The sequence below is a fragment of the Odontomachus brunneus genome, unplaced genomic scaffold (genome assembly GCF_010583005.1).
Source record: "Odontomachus brunneus isolate Ranch 3 - 2012 unplaced genomic scaffold, Obru_v1 Obru_scaffold_063, whole genome shotgun sequence".
In the NCBI taxonomy this organism is placed as follows: domain Eukaryota; kingdom Metazoa; phylum Arthropoda; class Insecta; order Hymenoptera; family Formicidae; genus Odontomachus; species Odontomachus brunneus.
The window spans coordinates 1,399,149-1,413,162 of NW_022639513.1; the positions used below are offsets into that span (position 1 = coordinate 1,399,149).

At 39.3% G+C, this 14,014-nt stretch overlaps 1 protein-coding gene across 16 annotated transcripts in view; it reads left to right on the forward strand.

Moving 5' to 3' along the window:
- Positions 1-12,870, forward strand: part of LOC116846419 (titin) — an 86,542-nt gene extending 73,672 nt beyond the window's left edge. For 12 of the 16 annotated variants that reach the window (XM_032820215.1, XM_032820217.1, XM_032820216.1 and 9 more), the window contains 22 exons: positions 1-1,738; positions 2,984-3,031; positions 3,112-3,216; positions 3,336-3,488; positions 3,631-3,994; positions 4,226-4,541; positions 4,634-4,922; positions 5,122-5,184; positions 5,562-6,783; positions 6,868-7,028; positions 7,147-7,437; positions 7,552-7,693; positions 7,863-8,132; positions 8,220-8,665; positions 9,251-9,553; positions 9,635-9,789; positions 10,002-10,152; positions 10,277-10,354; positions 10,483-10,587; positions 10,682-10,879; positions 10,964-11,269; positions 11,738-12,870. In XM_032820215.1, the coding sequence (XP_032676106.1) occupies positions 1-1,738; positions 2,984-3,031; positions 3,112-3,216; positions 3,336-3,488; positions 3,631-3,994; positions 4,226-4,541; positions 4,634-4,922; positions 5,122-5,184; positions 5,562-6,783; positions 6,868-7,028; positions 7,147-7,437; positions 7,552-7,693; positions 7,863-8,132; positions 8,220-8,665; positions 9,251-9,553; positions 9,635-9,789; positions 10,002-10,152; positions 10,277-10,354; positions 10,483-10,587; positions 10,682-10,879; positions 10,964-11,269; positions 11,738-11,943 (7,110 nt within the window). In that variant the 3' untranslated portion in view covers positions 11,944-12,870. The remainder of the gene's footprint in view (positions 1,739-2,983; positions 3,032-3,111; positions 3,217-3,335; positions 3,489-3,630; positions 3,995-4,225; positions 4,542-4,633; positions 4,923-5,121; positions 5,185-5,561; positions 6,784-6,867; positions 7,029-7,146; positions 7,438-7,551; positions 7,694-7,862; positions 8,133-8,219; positions 8,666-9,250; positions 9,554-9,634; positions 9,790-10,001; positions 10,153-10,276; positions 10,355-10,482; positions 10,588-10,681; positions 10,880-10,963; positions 11,270-11,737) is intronic. The other 4 variants (XM_032820210.1, XM_032820219.1, XM_032820208.1 and 1 more) reach the window with 4 other exon arrangements.
- Positions 12,871-14,014: the final 1,144 nt, after the last annotated feature.

Sequence of the window (14,014 nt, forward strand, 5' to 3'; positions counted from 1 at the left end):
GAGACTGCAGCTGAAATCACTCTAAAGAAACCAGTTCCGAAAGAAGAAGAGCAAGTGCCGGAAGAAGTAACTGAAAAAGTGGAATTAAAGAAACCGAAAAAGAAGCCAGTGAAAGAAGAAGCCGCAGATGAAGTAACGATTAAGAAACCAGTAGTAGAAGAAAAGAAAGAGGAGGTAGAAGAAATTACTGAGGAAGTCACATTGAAGAAGAAGCCAAAGAAAAAACCTGTTACGGAGGAGACTGCAGCTGAAATCACTCTAAAGAAACCAGTTCCGAAAGAAGAAGAGCAAGTGCCGGAAGAAGTAACTGAAAAAGTGGAATTAAAGAAACCGAAAAAGAAGCCAGTGAAAGAAGAAGCCGCAGATGAAGTAACGATTAAGAAACCAGTAGTAGAAGAAAAGAAAGAGGAGGTAGAAGAAATTACTGAGGAAGTCACATTGAAGAAGAAGCCAAAGAAAAAACCTGTTACGGAGGAGACTGCAGCTGAAATCACTCTAAAGAAACCAGTTCCGAAAGAAGAAGAGCAAGTGCCGGAAGAAGTAACTGAAAAAGTGGAATTAAAGAAACCGAAAAAGAAGCCAGTGAAGGAAGAAGCTGCAGATGAGGTGACGATTAAGAAACCGGTGGTGGAGGAAAAGAAAGAGGAAGTAGAAGAAATTACTGAAGAGGTCATGTTGAAGAAGAAACCAAAGAAGAAGCCCGTTACGGAAGAAGCTGCTGCCGAAGTCACTGTAAAGAAACCGGTTCCTAAAGAAGAAGAGCAAGTGCCGGAAGAGGTAACTGAAAAAGTAGAATTGAAGAGGCCGAAAAAGAAGCCGGTGAAAGAAGAAGCCGCAGATGAAATTACAATTAAAAAGCCTGTTATAGAAAAAGAAGAGGAAGAAGTAATTACTGAAGATGTTTTTATTAAAAAGAAACCTGCTAAGAAAGCTCCTGTATTAGAGGAAATTGAGGAGACGGCCGTAACGCTAAAGAAAAAGGAACCTGTTCTGGAACAACCTAAAGAAGAGGAAGAAGTGTCTACAGATGTTTTATTAAAAAGAAAGAAACCTACTCCGAAAATCGAAGAAGTTATCGCAGAGGAATTGACTATCCAGAAAATTGAAGAAGTAGAAGAACCGAAAGAGGTAGTCGAGGAGTTTACATTGAAACGTAAACCACCAAAGAAGGTACCGAAACCCATTGAAGAAATTTACGAAGATGTTACTTTACGCAAATTACGACCAAAAAAGAAACCCCGACCGGATATCAAAGAAGTCACCGAAGTAGAAAACGTAACATTTAGACCACGCTCTACAAAAATGAAGGAAGATGTGGAACAAGAATTTAAGATCTCGTTGAATACATACGAAGAGGAAGATATTTCTATGTCCGGTAAAGTCCGTCTAAAGCCAAAGAAACGTCCGCTTACATATTCTGAAGAGACCGGCGAAGAAACGATCAAAATTATTCAAGAAATCGAAGACGATTCCGGACCGGTCGAAGAAATAATTGATGAATCAGAAGAAGAAGGTAAAGAAGAATATAGTGTCGAGGAGCTCGATGTCGACGAAATGAGGATACCGTTAAGACGCCGAAAGAAGAAACAGAAGGCTCCATATACCGTAGAAGAGATTGAAGAAGATGACGTTAAAGTGCAACTGAAACGCGATAGGAAATTTTCCTACGAGGAAACTGATGCCGAATCTTTGGCGCTGAAATTGAAAAGCAAGAGACGTGTCTCGACGTATGAAGAAGGTTTGATGAAATCTATATACATATTTCAAGGCCGCTTTTATTTATTGTGTAGCTAAATATTTTAACTAGCTTCCGCTTTTCGTGCTGCTGCGCTTAGTTAGCTAGCTAATCGCATAAATTATCATTCTTATGGTTAATTAATCGTTAATATATGAGTGAGACGCAGTATAACATTTATATTCTTATCTGTATTTTCTATTTTAGTTTTAGTTTAGTTAATTCTACATTAATTCTAAGTTATTATTGCTAGTTTAAAGTAATTATTATTAATTTAGTATTTTTAGATTATATTGTACATTGTGATCGCCTGGTATTGTCAAGTGAGTGTAATAATGTAGTACTGTGTGTTAGTCGCCAATAAATATTATTATTATTATTATTATCATTATATATTCGTATATATTCGCAAATAAAATGTATTTAACACGCTCCAGCTGATATAACGATTAATACACTCTTAGGGAGTTATTTACATTCTCTTGACGAGAAGAGTGAGTACACGCTCTATTTCTAGGCTTTGTCTTCCTTTTCCAGTATCCAGCTAACGCGTCTTCGTCTCGAATAGCGCTCAGAATTACGTGCATTTTCGAGACGATTTTTTAAACTTACGCTTACTTACTTCTCTTTGTCTTTTCCACTCCCCCGTCAAACTTTGCAACTGACTACTATGTATTAATCTCAGGACTGTCAACATTACAAGACTTTGAACTTCTCTCTAATTTCTTATTGAAACTATTCTTCTATGAATGTTATTTCTATATAATATTTCCATCTATGCTACCAAGACGTTTATATTACAATTACAAAACACTAGTTTCAGTAAAAAATTAGGGACAATCCTATAAGTTTTATAAAATTGACTCTAAGACTAAACGCAACAACCGACAGGCTTGACAAATAAGCGGGAGGGACAAGAAGAAGCGTAAATACAAGTAAATCCGAGGTTTAAAAGAAAGCTTTCTAATCTGTCCTTAACTTTCTTATTAACCCGCTGCGTAAGAAAAGCATATCGGTAGTAAACATTATATCTCATTGTTGCATTTTATAACGAAATAACAATCATTTACATAATTACTGTAAAACCATGCATCTTCGAAACTAAGTAGCATATATTCGCAAATAGAAAGACTCTGCTGACACAACTGCTATATGCGCCTCAAAGATCTCTTGCAAAGCTGCAATTGTATTAAGCAAACGCGTGCTACCGTCATTACAGTATATTTACATATATATAAAATATTGCAGAAGAAGCATCTCTCAGCATTACTAGGGAAGAAGAGATCTCCGTAGAAGGTTAGTTATAGTTCAATAATAATATCCGTTTAATAAAATCATATTTGTTTTGTTTTAATTAACTCATTAATGGCTTTTAGAATATGTTGTTCGTGATGGTGACACGATGTTCTCAATTTGTTCTTACGAGGCCGAAACAGAAGAAGCTATTAATTTGGTCGAGGGAGAGAAAGTTTATATTATTGGTAAAGTTTTTACTTTTACTATAATTTTATACTATAATCAATAATATCGCCTCAATTTCAATCGTAATTAATACATATCTGCGATATATTTCTTTTCATCCACATTTATTTCCCAACAGATCATACCAATCAGGACTGGTGGTTTGTAAAGAAGCATTTGACCGAGGAAAAAGGCTGGGTACCAGCGCAGTATCTACTAAATGAAGTGCATTACACTATTTACTTGCAACGAAAACTGCACGAGAAAATCGATAAATTGCCAATCTTTGAGAGTGAGTATCTACTATGAAACAAAATTAAAAGTGCAACGAAATTCATCAGCTAAACCGTAATCATCAAATACGTTTGCGATCTAAAATTTTGTATAAAACTTCTGATATAACACGTCTGACATTTTCCTTTCTCTTTTCTTAGAGCCGGGCCCAGGAGAAAAAGCATCAGCTCCAAAGTTCATCGAGAAATTACAACCAATCCACACACTGGACGGGTACACCATTCAATTTGAGTGCCAAGTAGAAGGCATACCCAGACCACAAATAACATGGTTCCGCCAGACTGCTATTATTAAACCGTCCGTCGATTTTCAAATGTATTATGACGAAGATAACGTTGCGACCTTAATAATCAGAGAAGTCTTCCCAGAAGACGCCGGTATGTTCACTTGCGTCGCAAAGAACGCTGCAGGCTTCGCATCAAGCACTACCGAGCTCATCGTCGAGGCACCATTATCTGATCACGGATCAGATATCACTGGTCCATCAAGGAAAAGTCTTTCGAGGTACGTGTTTTCAAAGTCCTCTTAAACGAATTGAGACGCACTGAGAAAAGATATTTCAATATTTATGTGTGAAATATAAAGTTTATTTCTGTAAATAAACTTTATATTTTACAAATAAATGTTTAAATATTTCTTCTCGATGTGACAACAAAAGCGACTAAATTATTATTATTATATCTGTTTTAAAACTAATAATAAAACTAAAATGAAATTATTATTATTACGATGTAGAGAATCATCTCTCGCCGATATATTGGAGGGTATACCACCTACATTCTCTCGAAAACCAAAAGCAAAATATGTAGACGAAGGTGATGATGTGTTATTGGAGTGCCGACTAGTCGCGGTGCCCGAGCCAGATATAACATGGTATTTCAAGGATACCCAGGTGGTCAGTCAACAAAACATCGTAGTCGCGACCGAAAGTGACATGCACATGTACTGCAGCATTGTGAAGATCAGCAAAATTCAAAAGAAGCAAGAGGGAAGATACAAGATTGTCGCAAAGAACAGGGAAGGCGAGGCCAGTATAGATATCCCTGTGAAGGTTGGTTGACAATACGAATCATATTTATAAAAATCATTCATAAATGTACGTGTTATGCGCGATGTAACGAATTTTTCTCACGAAACAAACAGGTGAAGACTGGAAAGAGCGAGCCGCCCGAAATCTTGGAGCCATTACAATCTTACATAATCAAAGAAGGCGAGACTGTTGTCTTATCCACTCAAATAGTCGGCAATCCATCGCCCAAGATAACATGGTACAAGGACGGAAAGCCGGTGAAAGGCTTGCAACCAAAACAAGACAGACATGTCAATACATTGAGTCTGATTCAACCTCAGCTAGGAGATACTGGGGAATATTCGGTCACCGCTGTCAACGACATGGGCACAGCTGAAACACGAGCTACGCTGACCGTTGAGAGTAAGATCGATGATGAAAAATATTCTAGTTATGATCACGGCTGTTCTTTCGCATTTAATATGTTAACGCTTCGCTTTGTCTTAATTTCATATTATCTTAATTTGTTTCCAGAATTTTTAATCGATAAAATAGGTGAAGCCTATCGCGTATCGCTAAATATAATGCTGCAAAACGCTTCTTTACTCTAATGTGCTTTCAGTTAATACCAAGTCTACACTCGTTGCACAGTCTACGAACGACAAGCATGTTTCGTTCGTTCAGGGTATGGTATGCATTTGTTGTTGCTATGCCGCCGATTACTAAGTACAATTATGCACGATTTAACAAAAAAATATTCAACCCGGAAAAATCAAATACTATACTGAGAAAAAATATTCAAAAATTTATTTATTTATATGTGGAATATAAAATTTATTTATAGGAACAAATTTGTCTTACAGAAATAAACTTCATTTCACAAAAATAAATCTTATATCCCACAAATAAATTTTCGAGCATTTTTTCTCAGTATAATTCATTTATTGAGTCGGGGTTTTAATATCTTTCAAAGTAATACCATAATCTCTCAGATCTCGTACGTATGCGCACGTACAAATTAATACTCTAAAATAACGATGCGGTTGTATTTCTAAAATATAGAAGTGCCGCGTGGCGCACCGGAACCTCCGCTGTTCACTGAACGCTTCCAAGAAGTCGTTGTGCCGGAAAAAGGTACCTTTAGGTTAGCCGCCAAAGTCATCGGGAACCCCGTCCCGGAGGTAACTTGGCTCAGGAACAACAAGCCGCTTGAAAAATCACCCAATATTACGGAAAGTTATGACGGCGAAAATATTCTACTCGAGATTAGAAATGCGGATTCCGAGACAGATGCTGGCGATTACAAGTGCGTAGCAAGTAATCCGGTCGGCAAAGCTTCTCATGGCGCGAAAGTCACGGTGGACGTCGCCAAAGTCTCCTTCACGAGAGAGTTGCAAAGCAAAATCGTGGTAGACGAATATAAAACTCTGGAGCTGAACTGCGAGACATCCCACACTGTTTCTACAGTTTGGTGGCACAATGACAAAGAGATCAGCGGAATGGATCATCGCGAGGTGATTCAAGAAGGACGTGTGCACAGACTAGTCATCAAGAAGAGCGGTGTTGCCGACGCAGGAACGTACAAATGCACCGTCAAGAACCAGGTGACATCTAGTAACGTTACAGTCAGGGCCACCAAGCCGGAGTTCGTCAGGAAGCTGCAGGACTTCGAAGTGAAGGAGCGTGACGTGGCGATTCTGGAGGTTGAGATCACGTCACAAACGGCAGACGTTACATGGCGGAAAGACGGCGAAACGCTGACACCTAGCAAGGGCAAGCTGGAGTTCGTTAAAGACGGCACCGTCAGGAAACTTCTCATCCGTAGCACATCGGTGCACGACGAGGGAGAATACATTTGCGCCCTGCCGGATGAGGAATGCGCGGCGGAGGTAACGGTTGTCGAATTGCCACCGGAGATCATCACTATGATGCAGGATGTAAATATAGCTAGAGGCGAGAGAGCAACCTTCGAGATCGAGTTGACAAAGGGTGACGCTCTGGTACGCTGGTTCAAAGACGACCAGGAGCTGCAATTCTCCGAGCATGTGCGCCTGTCGATCGATGGCAAGAAGCAGAAATTGAAAATCTACGACACGGAAGTGGAAGACGCAGGAATCTATTCTTGCCAAGTCGGGAAGCAAACTTCTTCGGCCAGACTGACGGTCGAAGAACCCGAAGTAGACTTCATTAAAAAACTGCCGGACGTCACTCTGGTGCCTCTCAACACCGACGCAACCTTCCTTATCGAATTGTCGCGTGCCGATGTGCCGGTGACGTGGTTGAGGTAAGTTGAAAAAGAACTCGACTTTGACAATTGCAATCAATCAACAGAGAAAAATATATAGCATGAATCATGTGAAATTTATAGGAAAAGCGAGATCATCAATCGCAAGCAAACTATCAAGTACGACATAATCGATGAAGGCAACGTCAAGAAACTCATCGTTAAGAAATGCACAACTGAAGATATCGCCGAATACACCGCCGTAGTTGCCAATGTGAAAACATCATCCAGATTGAAAGTCGAAGGTAAACTCACTATATTGTCATTTTCATTCTCTTTTTCTCCATTTTCAAATCTTCATGAATTTAAATAGAATTTCACGTATGGCAAAATCTAACATTCTCCTATAATATTCTTTCTTAGTTATCGAGACACCACCTAGGATCAATCCCGACACGCCCACAAAATATAAAACGACAAAAGGCGAAGATATTGAGGTCGTCGTGAAATTCACGGCAACTCCAACACCAACTGACGAATGGACGGTGAATGGTCACGTTCTTAAGAAATCTAAACGAATTATCACATCCATCGATGAATGTTCCGCCGTCTTAACGATCAGAGACATACAAGAAAAAGATATCGGTGATTATAACCTGAGGTTGACCAATTCCCAAGGAGAGGACAGCATAGAAATTAACATCATCGTCATGCGTAAGTGTCTGTCTATTGTATATCGAATATTCGAACGACTTTCGGGTGTGGAACTGGTTCCTACCAAAATAATACGAGAAAATTACATTAGAAATTAATACACGATTATTACAGAGGTACCCGGAGCACCAGGAACTCCCGAGCCTCTTGAGATAACTGACAACAGCGTTACACTTCATTGGAAACAACCAGATTCAGACGGACATTCCCCAATCGTGGAATACATTCTAGAATACTGCGAAAAGGCGGAATCTTCGTAAGTGTATTCCCAAATTTACAAAACTGCTTAAAAAATAGGGCCAAATACATCTTCCAAATTTATTTGAGTAAATTTGTTTGGAATGAGATACACACACACATTAAGAAATTTATGGATTAAACCTTCATTATCTATTCAGTAAATGAGAAAATTATTCGATTTCAAGATGGAGCAAAGTCACGGAGACGATAAACGATACCACGCACAAGCTGACCAAGCTAACCACCAACAAAGAGTATACCTTCCATGTGACGGCTGTCAACGAGGTTGGACCGGGCGACACGTCACCAAATACACCGTATCTAAAGATCTCCAAACTATTAGCGTCCGAACCACCTACCATCCTCGAGCCGCTCCAAAGCATCGTGATCGGATTGGAAGAGACTGTCACGCTTTCCTGCGTAATCGGTGGTATACCGACACCTCGCATTACATGGTATCTTTCTTTTCGCGTAATTTTTCAACCACGAAACTAATTGCGCCAACTATTCTCGAATCATACCTTGGAAATTTTATTCTCCAGGTTTAAAAATGATGTTGCCTTCGAAGACAGCAGCATCACATACGAAAATCGCATGACTAAGTATACTATACAACGAACCACAGAAACATCTTCGGCCACGTTCACGGTTAAGGCTCATAATGACGCGGGGACGGCGGAAACGTCGTGTCAGCTGAAGATTCAGGAATCTCCGAAGATAACCTGTGACAAAGATCTGACTAATCAGAGGCTACCGGTGGCCGATAAGTGGCAGATCGAGATTCGCTTCAGCGGTTTTCCAAGACCGGAGATAACGTGGGAGAAAAACAACAAGAAGATCACCGACAAACGCATTTCTGTGGAAACGGGGAAGAATACGTCTATTATCTCAATTCCTTCGCTCGTGAGAGATGACACCGCCAGCTACACTGCGAAAGCAACGAACGAAGCTGGTAGTTCGTCGATAGAATGTCATCTCCGAGTCATAGGTGAGTATATCACGTGCATTAAGAAAAAGATATATGAAAATTTATTTGTGGAATATAAAGTCTATATTCTTATGAAATAAACTTATCTCACATAAATAAATTTTCAAGTATGTTTTTGTCAGCGTGTATTTTTTCAATTTAAAACTCTATTTTCTCTCTACATTAATAATAGTGTTGCGCCAGCGCTTTTGGGACGGATCGATTTATATATAGGATAGTAATGTTTTTCCAATGCTACACGAAGAGAATTTTATGGCAAAAATTACTGTAGAATTTTGTAACCGAGGAATAGATCGACATTCTACAGCAATTGATCATCTTTTCGGTCTAAGTGTACTACTTACATACTTATATATTTTAGAAACTAAAATGTGATATTATATAAAAGATTTGCAAAATTTACTACGTTCTTTAGCAAGATGGATTTTACTGAGTCTGTTTCCATGAGAAACATAGTAAAATTGACAAGAATTTATATAAAAAAATTATAATATTCTCTCCATGTAGTAGATTAGAATCTAGAATCAAATCAAGAACAATCGAATGTATCTGAATGTATTTGATATTATATTTTATGACACGTAGACAAGCCGAGCAAACCCCAAGGACCAGTTATCGCGAAGGAGATCAGACAAGATCGCGTCACTATTGAATGGCGACCGCCGCTCGAAGATGGTGGCGCAGAACTAGAGAGATACACCATCGAGAAATGCGAAGCGAGCAAACAGATCTGGACAAAAGTGGGCGACGTCGACAAGGAGGTTGAGAGTTTCTGCGCGCAGAAATTGGAGCAGAACGTTTATTATGTGTTCAGAATAGTCGCTACGAATGCCGTTGGACCGTCAGATCCCTTGGAATCCGAACCGATCAAAACAAGGACTTCATTCGGTAAAAACAGAACGATTAATTTCATTAAATAAAAAAAATAGTAATTTTGATTCAAAGGAATAATCGAGTTTTGTTCGGCAGAACCACCGGGCCCGCCAAGAGGACCCTTCGAAGTCTCCGGGATGACGAAGACGTCGTTCACGATTAAATGGGAGCCTCCGGAGAACGACGGCGGCACTCCTATTACGGATTACATCGTCGAGATAAAAGAGACGTCTAAAAAAGCTTGGCGACAAGTTAGTATAATTTTTCATGTACGCAAAGAAAATATTGTAGTAAAAATTACGTTAAAATTATATTTTCTCTTACAATGTTATATGCTTTTTGTAAAGTTTAATTATACTAAAATTAGTATTATAAATAGTAGTAGTATAAATTAGTTCAGAAGTCTTTCGAAAACGAACAAATCTATAGTTTACACAATATTTCTATCGCAATGCTCTTTCAGATCGCCAGTACGAAAGGAGATATCACTAACACTATCGTGTCCGATCTGAAAACGGACACGTCATACAATTTCCGAATAACAGCTAAGAACAGCGTCGGCACCAGTCCTCCGTATACAGTAGAAGAAGCGGTCACGGCGGGCAAACGACCGAGTAAGTTGACACGAATTATTCTCTTGGGTATCTTTATTGCTCATAGATATCCTGCTTATTTCTCTAACTTGTCGATCTTAGTGAGACATCGCTTCATTGCATTAACGCTTTCGCTTTTGCTCAGTGATAATAAAGCTTACAGAAAGCAGCATATACGCGCTACTAGGCATATTCCCATCGACGAAAATGGTCGTCGTCAAGAGTAAGTCCTGTATATTCAGCCTATAATTCAAACCTTTCAAATGCGCTTTCCAGTAGTTACGAAAAATAACTGATAATCACGACAAAGTGAACATACACACTGCAAATCATAATATAAATTTTCTTCAGCACCACCTTCCTGCCCACTGAACGTGCGAGTGACGAACGTCACGAGCAAGAGCGTCACTCTCAGTTGGTCGCCGCCGATTAGCACAGGAGGATCGGAATTAATTGGTGAGTAGCGACACGCTAAGCGACATGGCTAATATAAAGAATTATTCTTCATATCGTAGCAACTATTCTAATTTCGATATACTCGCTATCGCAGGCTACGTGATCGAGAAGAGGCCGTTAATCGGAAAAGGCGCCAGATGGACGAAGGTTGTAACTTTGGACGCAACAACGCATCAATATTGCATAGAAAACTTGAAGGAAAGCGAGTTCCTCTTCAGGATCTTCGCGGAGAACAGCGTAGGACTTAGCATACCGACCAACAGCGAACCAGTCACGCTGAAGACTCATGCCAGTGAGTTCAGCTTGCGATACAAGTGATCACGATAAATGACTAACGCGAACATGAACAATTTGCTAACAACTGGATTGTTTTCAGACGTTCCATCACCACCTACAGCCCCGTTAGAAATGAGACAAATTGCGGCGAACACGATGGTCATCGAATGGGGCAGACCTGAGTCAGACGGCGGCGCGCCCTTGGAAGGTTACAAAATCGCTATCAGAGACGCGAAAAAGACCATGTGGATGGAAGTAGGAAGAGTGAGCGCGGACATCCAGAAGTTGATGATCAGAGACTTGCAAGAGAATCATGAATACCTTGTGAGAATCTTCGCACGTAACGAGATCGGATTTAGCGATCATTTGGAATCAGAAGAGCCTTTTAAGATCATACCGACTTCAGGTATGCTTTGCTATCATTAATTATTTTAATTTCTGCTAATAAAAACCGTGAGCAACACAGAAATCATTTTTCCTCAACAAAATTGTGCTGAAAGAGTTTCAGAGAGAATCTCTAAAATTAAAATATACCAACTAATATTACTAGCATATATAATCACTCTTATTATAATATATATTCATTTATCACACTAGGAGAAAAAATGTTTAAAAAATAAAAAAAATATTTATTCGATGGATATTAATTATTGACTTAAATCTAAATTCTTAGATAAATAGAATAAACAATTGCTTTCACAGAAGGCTAAGATTTTAAGAGAAAATGTTTGTATTTTTCTCTGAAAAATATTTTATTTTAGTATAAGTAAATGTGCTATTAGTAGCCATCGAATAAATATCTTGTATTTTTTTGAAAATGTATTTTTTCTCATGTCAATACGTAAATATTTAATTATATTTATTGATTATATAGAATTGGAGCCGTTTGTGGAGCCAGTCGCAGAAGCTATGGACAAAGGCGAGACCGCGTCGATTAGCTTCAGCACGGAAAATACGAGCTCATGGTTGCGGGAGCATAATATGGATGCCGATATACATTCGTACGCGAGAGCGAGATTACTCCGAAAAGACGAGTACTTCTTCCGCATTTGGCACTACGCTAAGCAGCTGTTCGAATAAGCATTTGTACACGTGTAAATCTGTCTCTCTTTTTCTCTGAGCATTCGCATCGCGGTGTACTATTTGTACGCAGTGTACAAATGATCCCTTCCGCATTTTTCCAATTTTGACTTTCCTTATCGTTATCAAGCTATTTGTGTCGCGAGCTTATATACACGCCTGACTGAGATAGCACAATATCGAAAGTACCATTGATCGTTTTTTTCTTCCCATAGTACTACAAGTTAGCGATCGTTAGATATATGAAAACTAAGATTCACGAGACTAGACGAGTGCTTATCGAGTGCTAATCTAGTCAGGATAGAGTGATCTTCTCTCTTTACTGTCGAAACGCTCAGATAACTCACCAGTATGTCTGTCACACGGGCGACGTCACCTTTTGTCTCGTCGTTCGAATGCGATTCTATCGTTAACTGCTCGTGCAGGAAATTATTCATAGTGAAGGTCCAATACGCGCGTCTAATCGCGACCAGTGGCGGACGACGAAGCGTGAAGTGTCCCCTATAATCACACGCACAGAATGATACAAAAACCGTGGCATTCTACAATTACTAACGATGTATTTATAATTGCGCGACTACGTAACGTTCGTTTCTACTTGTAAGACAAAGCTGAAGCTTGCGATGGTTACTTTAGTATTTATTCTCCACGCATATAATATATATTGACTGTTTCTCGCGTTACTACTACCGTTACACTTAGTTGTTAATTCTTACGTGTAATAATTTATATCGTCGATAAGATCGACGCACTAAAGGATAACGAAGCGAAGAGATACCACGCGTAGTTGGTGAAAGAGACGTAAAATATAGGTGCAACAATAACATCATTTGAATGAAACCAACGACACGTCGTATACTTCGTTACAACACAACTTCGCGTTACCTATGTTGTAAAATATTTTATCAAATAAATTATTGCAAATTATGCGTGTTTTTAAGTTATATGACTCTCTATATGAAACTATATGAAGACTTGGATTATTCATCTCGCTCGCTTTTCTCTTTCTTTTCTTCTCAATCGCACTTTATATCCGTTAAGAACAGAAAACCAATGCGTTACAAATTCGAACAAATAATTTCCTCATTGGTCTTTACCACAGATTCGTTCGTACTTTAATGAAAACACGAAAACCGATGTCTCTCACGTTTATATAATTATGCTGATCAATCTATATTCTACGGAATAACAACTTCACGCGGTTATCGGAAACGCGGCAATTTTCTCTTTCAAACGACTTTTGTCTCACGTCGCTACGATGTTTAAAAGTAAAATTATCGTTTTATTATAATATTCGTATCAACCCGCGCTTTCGATCAACCCGGCGCTGTCGTGTGCGGGTAAAGCGTGGATGTAAGCGTGCGAGTTTCGCTTTACAAGAAAGGCATACCTCAAGTTGTATGCGATGGCACTCGGTCTTGTTCCCTCTCCGCGATACCGACAAAAATAGGTTCACCTGTTACGCGGTCGTCTTATTCACCGCGACACGAAAACGAACATGGTACCCGACGCGACAAAAAGTGTCAGCGTTCGCAATAGCGCCGTTATCGAGCTGCCATCTATTGACGACGCCGCGAATTCAAACGACTTAGGCTGCGTTCGCTTTGGGCGAACGTAATACTAATATATGGTGCGTAGAGCTCTCAGCAGTACCGCAACACTACGATGCAGACAATGCTCGTTTGTCTTTTTCTGTATCAATATCAGTGTTCTGTCTGTGCAAAGCATATGCGTAACGTTTACCCTTTCATCATAGTCTAAGGACCGTGGTACACAGAAAAACTTAAACAGTATGACGTAGCAGTAAAGGGACGTCTACATTGGAAGTAAATAGCAAGAAGTAGGAAGTAAGAGTAAGAAATTGACCAACCACAGTCGAATGTGAGAAGAATAATCAACTATGATTGGTCAATTTCTTATTCTTACTTCCTACTTCTTACTGTTTACTTCCAATGTAGACGTCCCTTAAGCAAATTGACCACTCACAGTCGTTAATTCTTCTTAAGGGACGTCTACATTGGAAGTAAGCAGTAAGAAGTAGGAAGTAAGAATAAGAAATTGACCAATCATA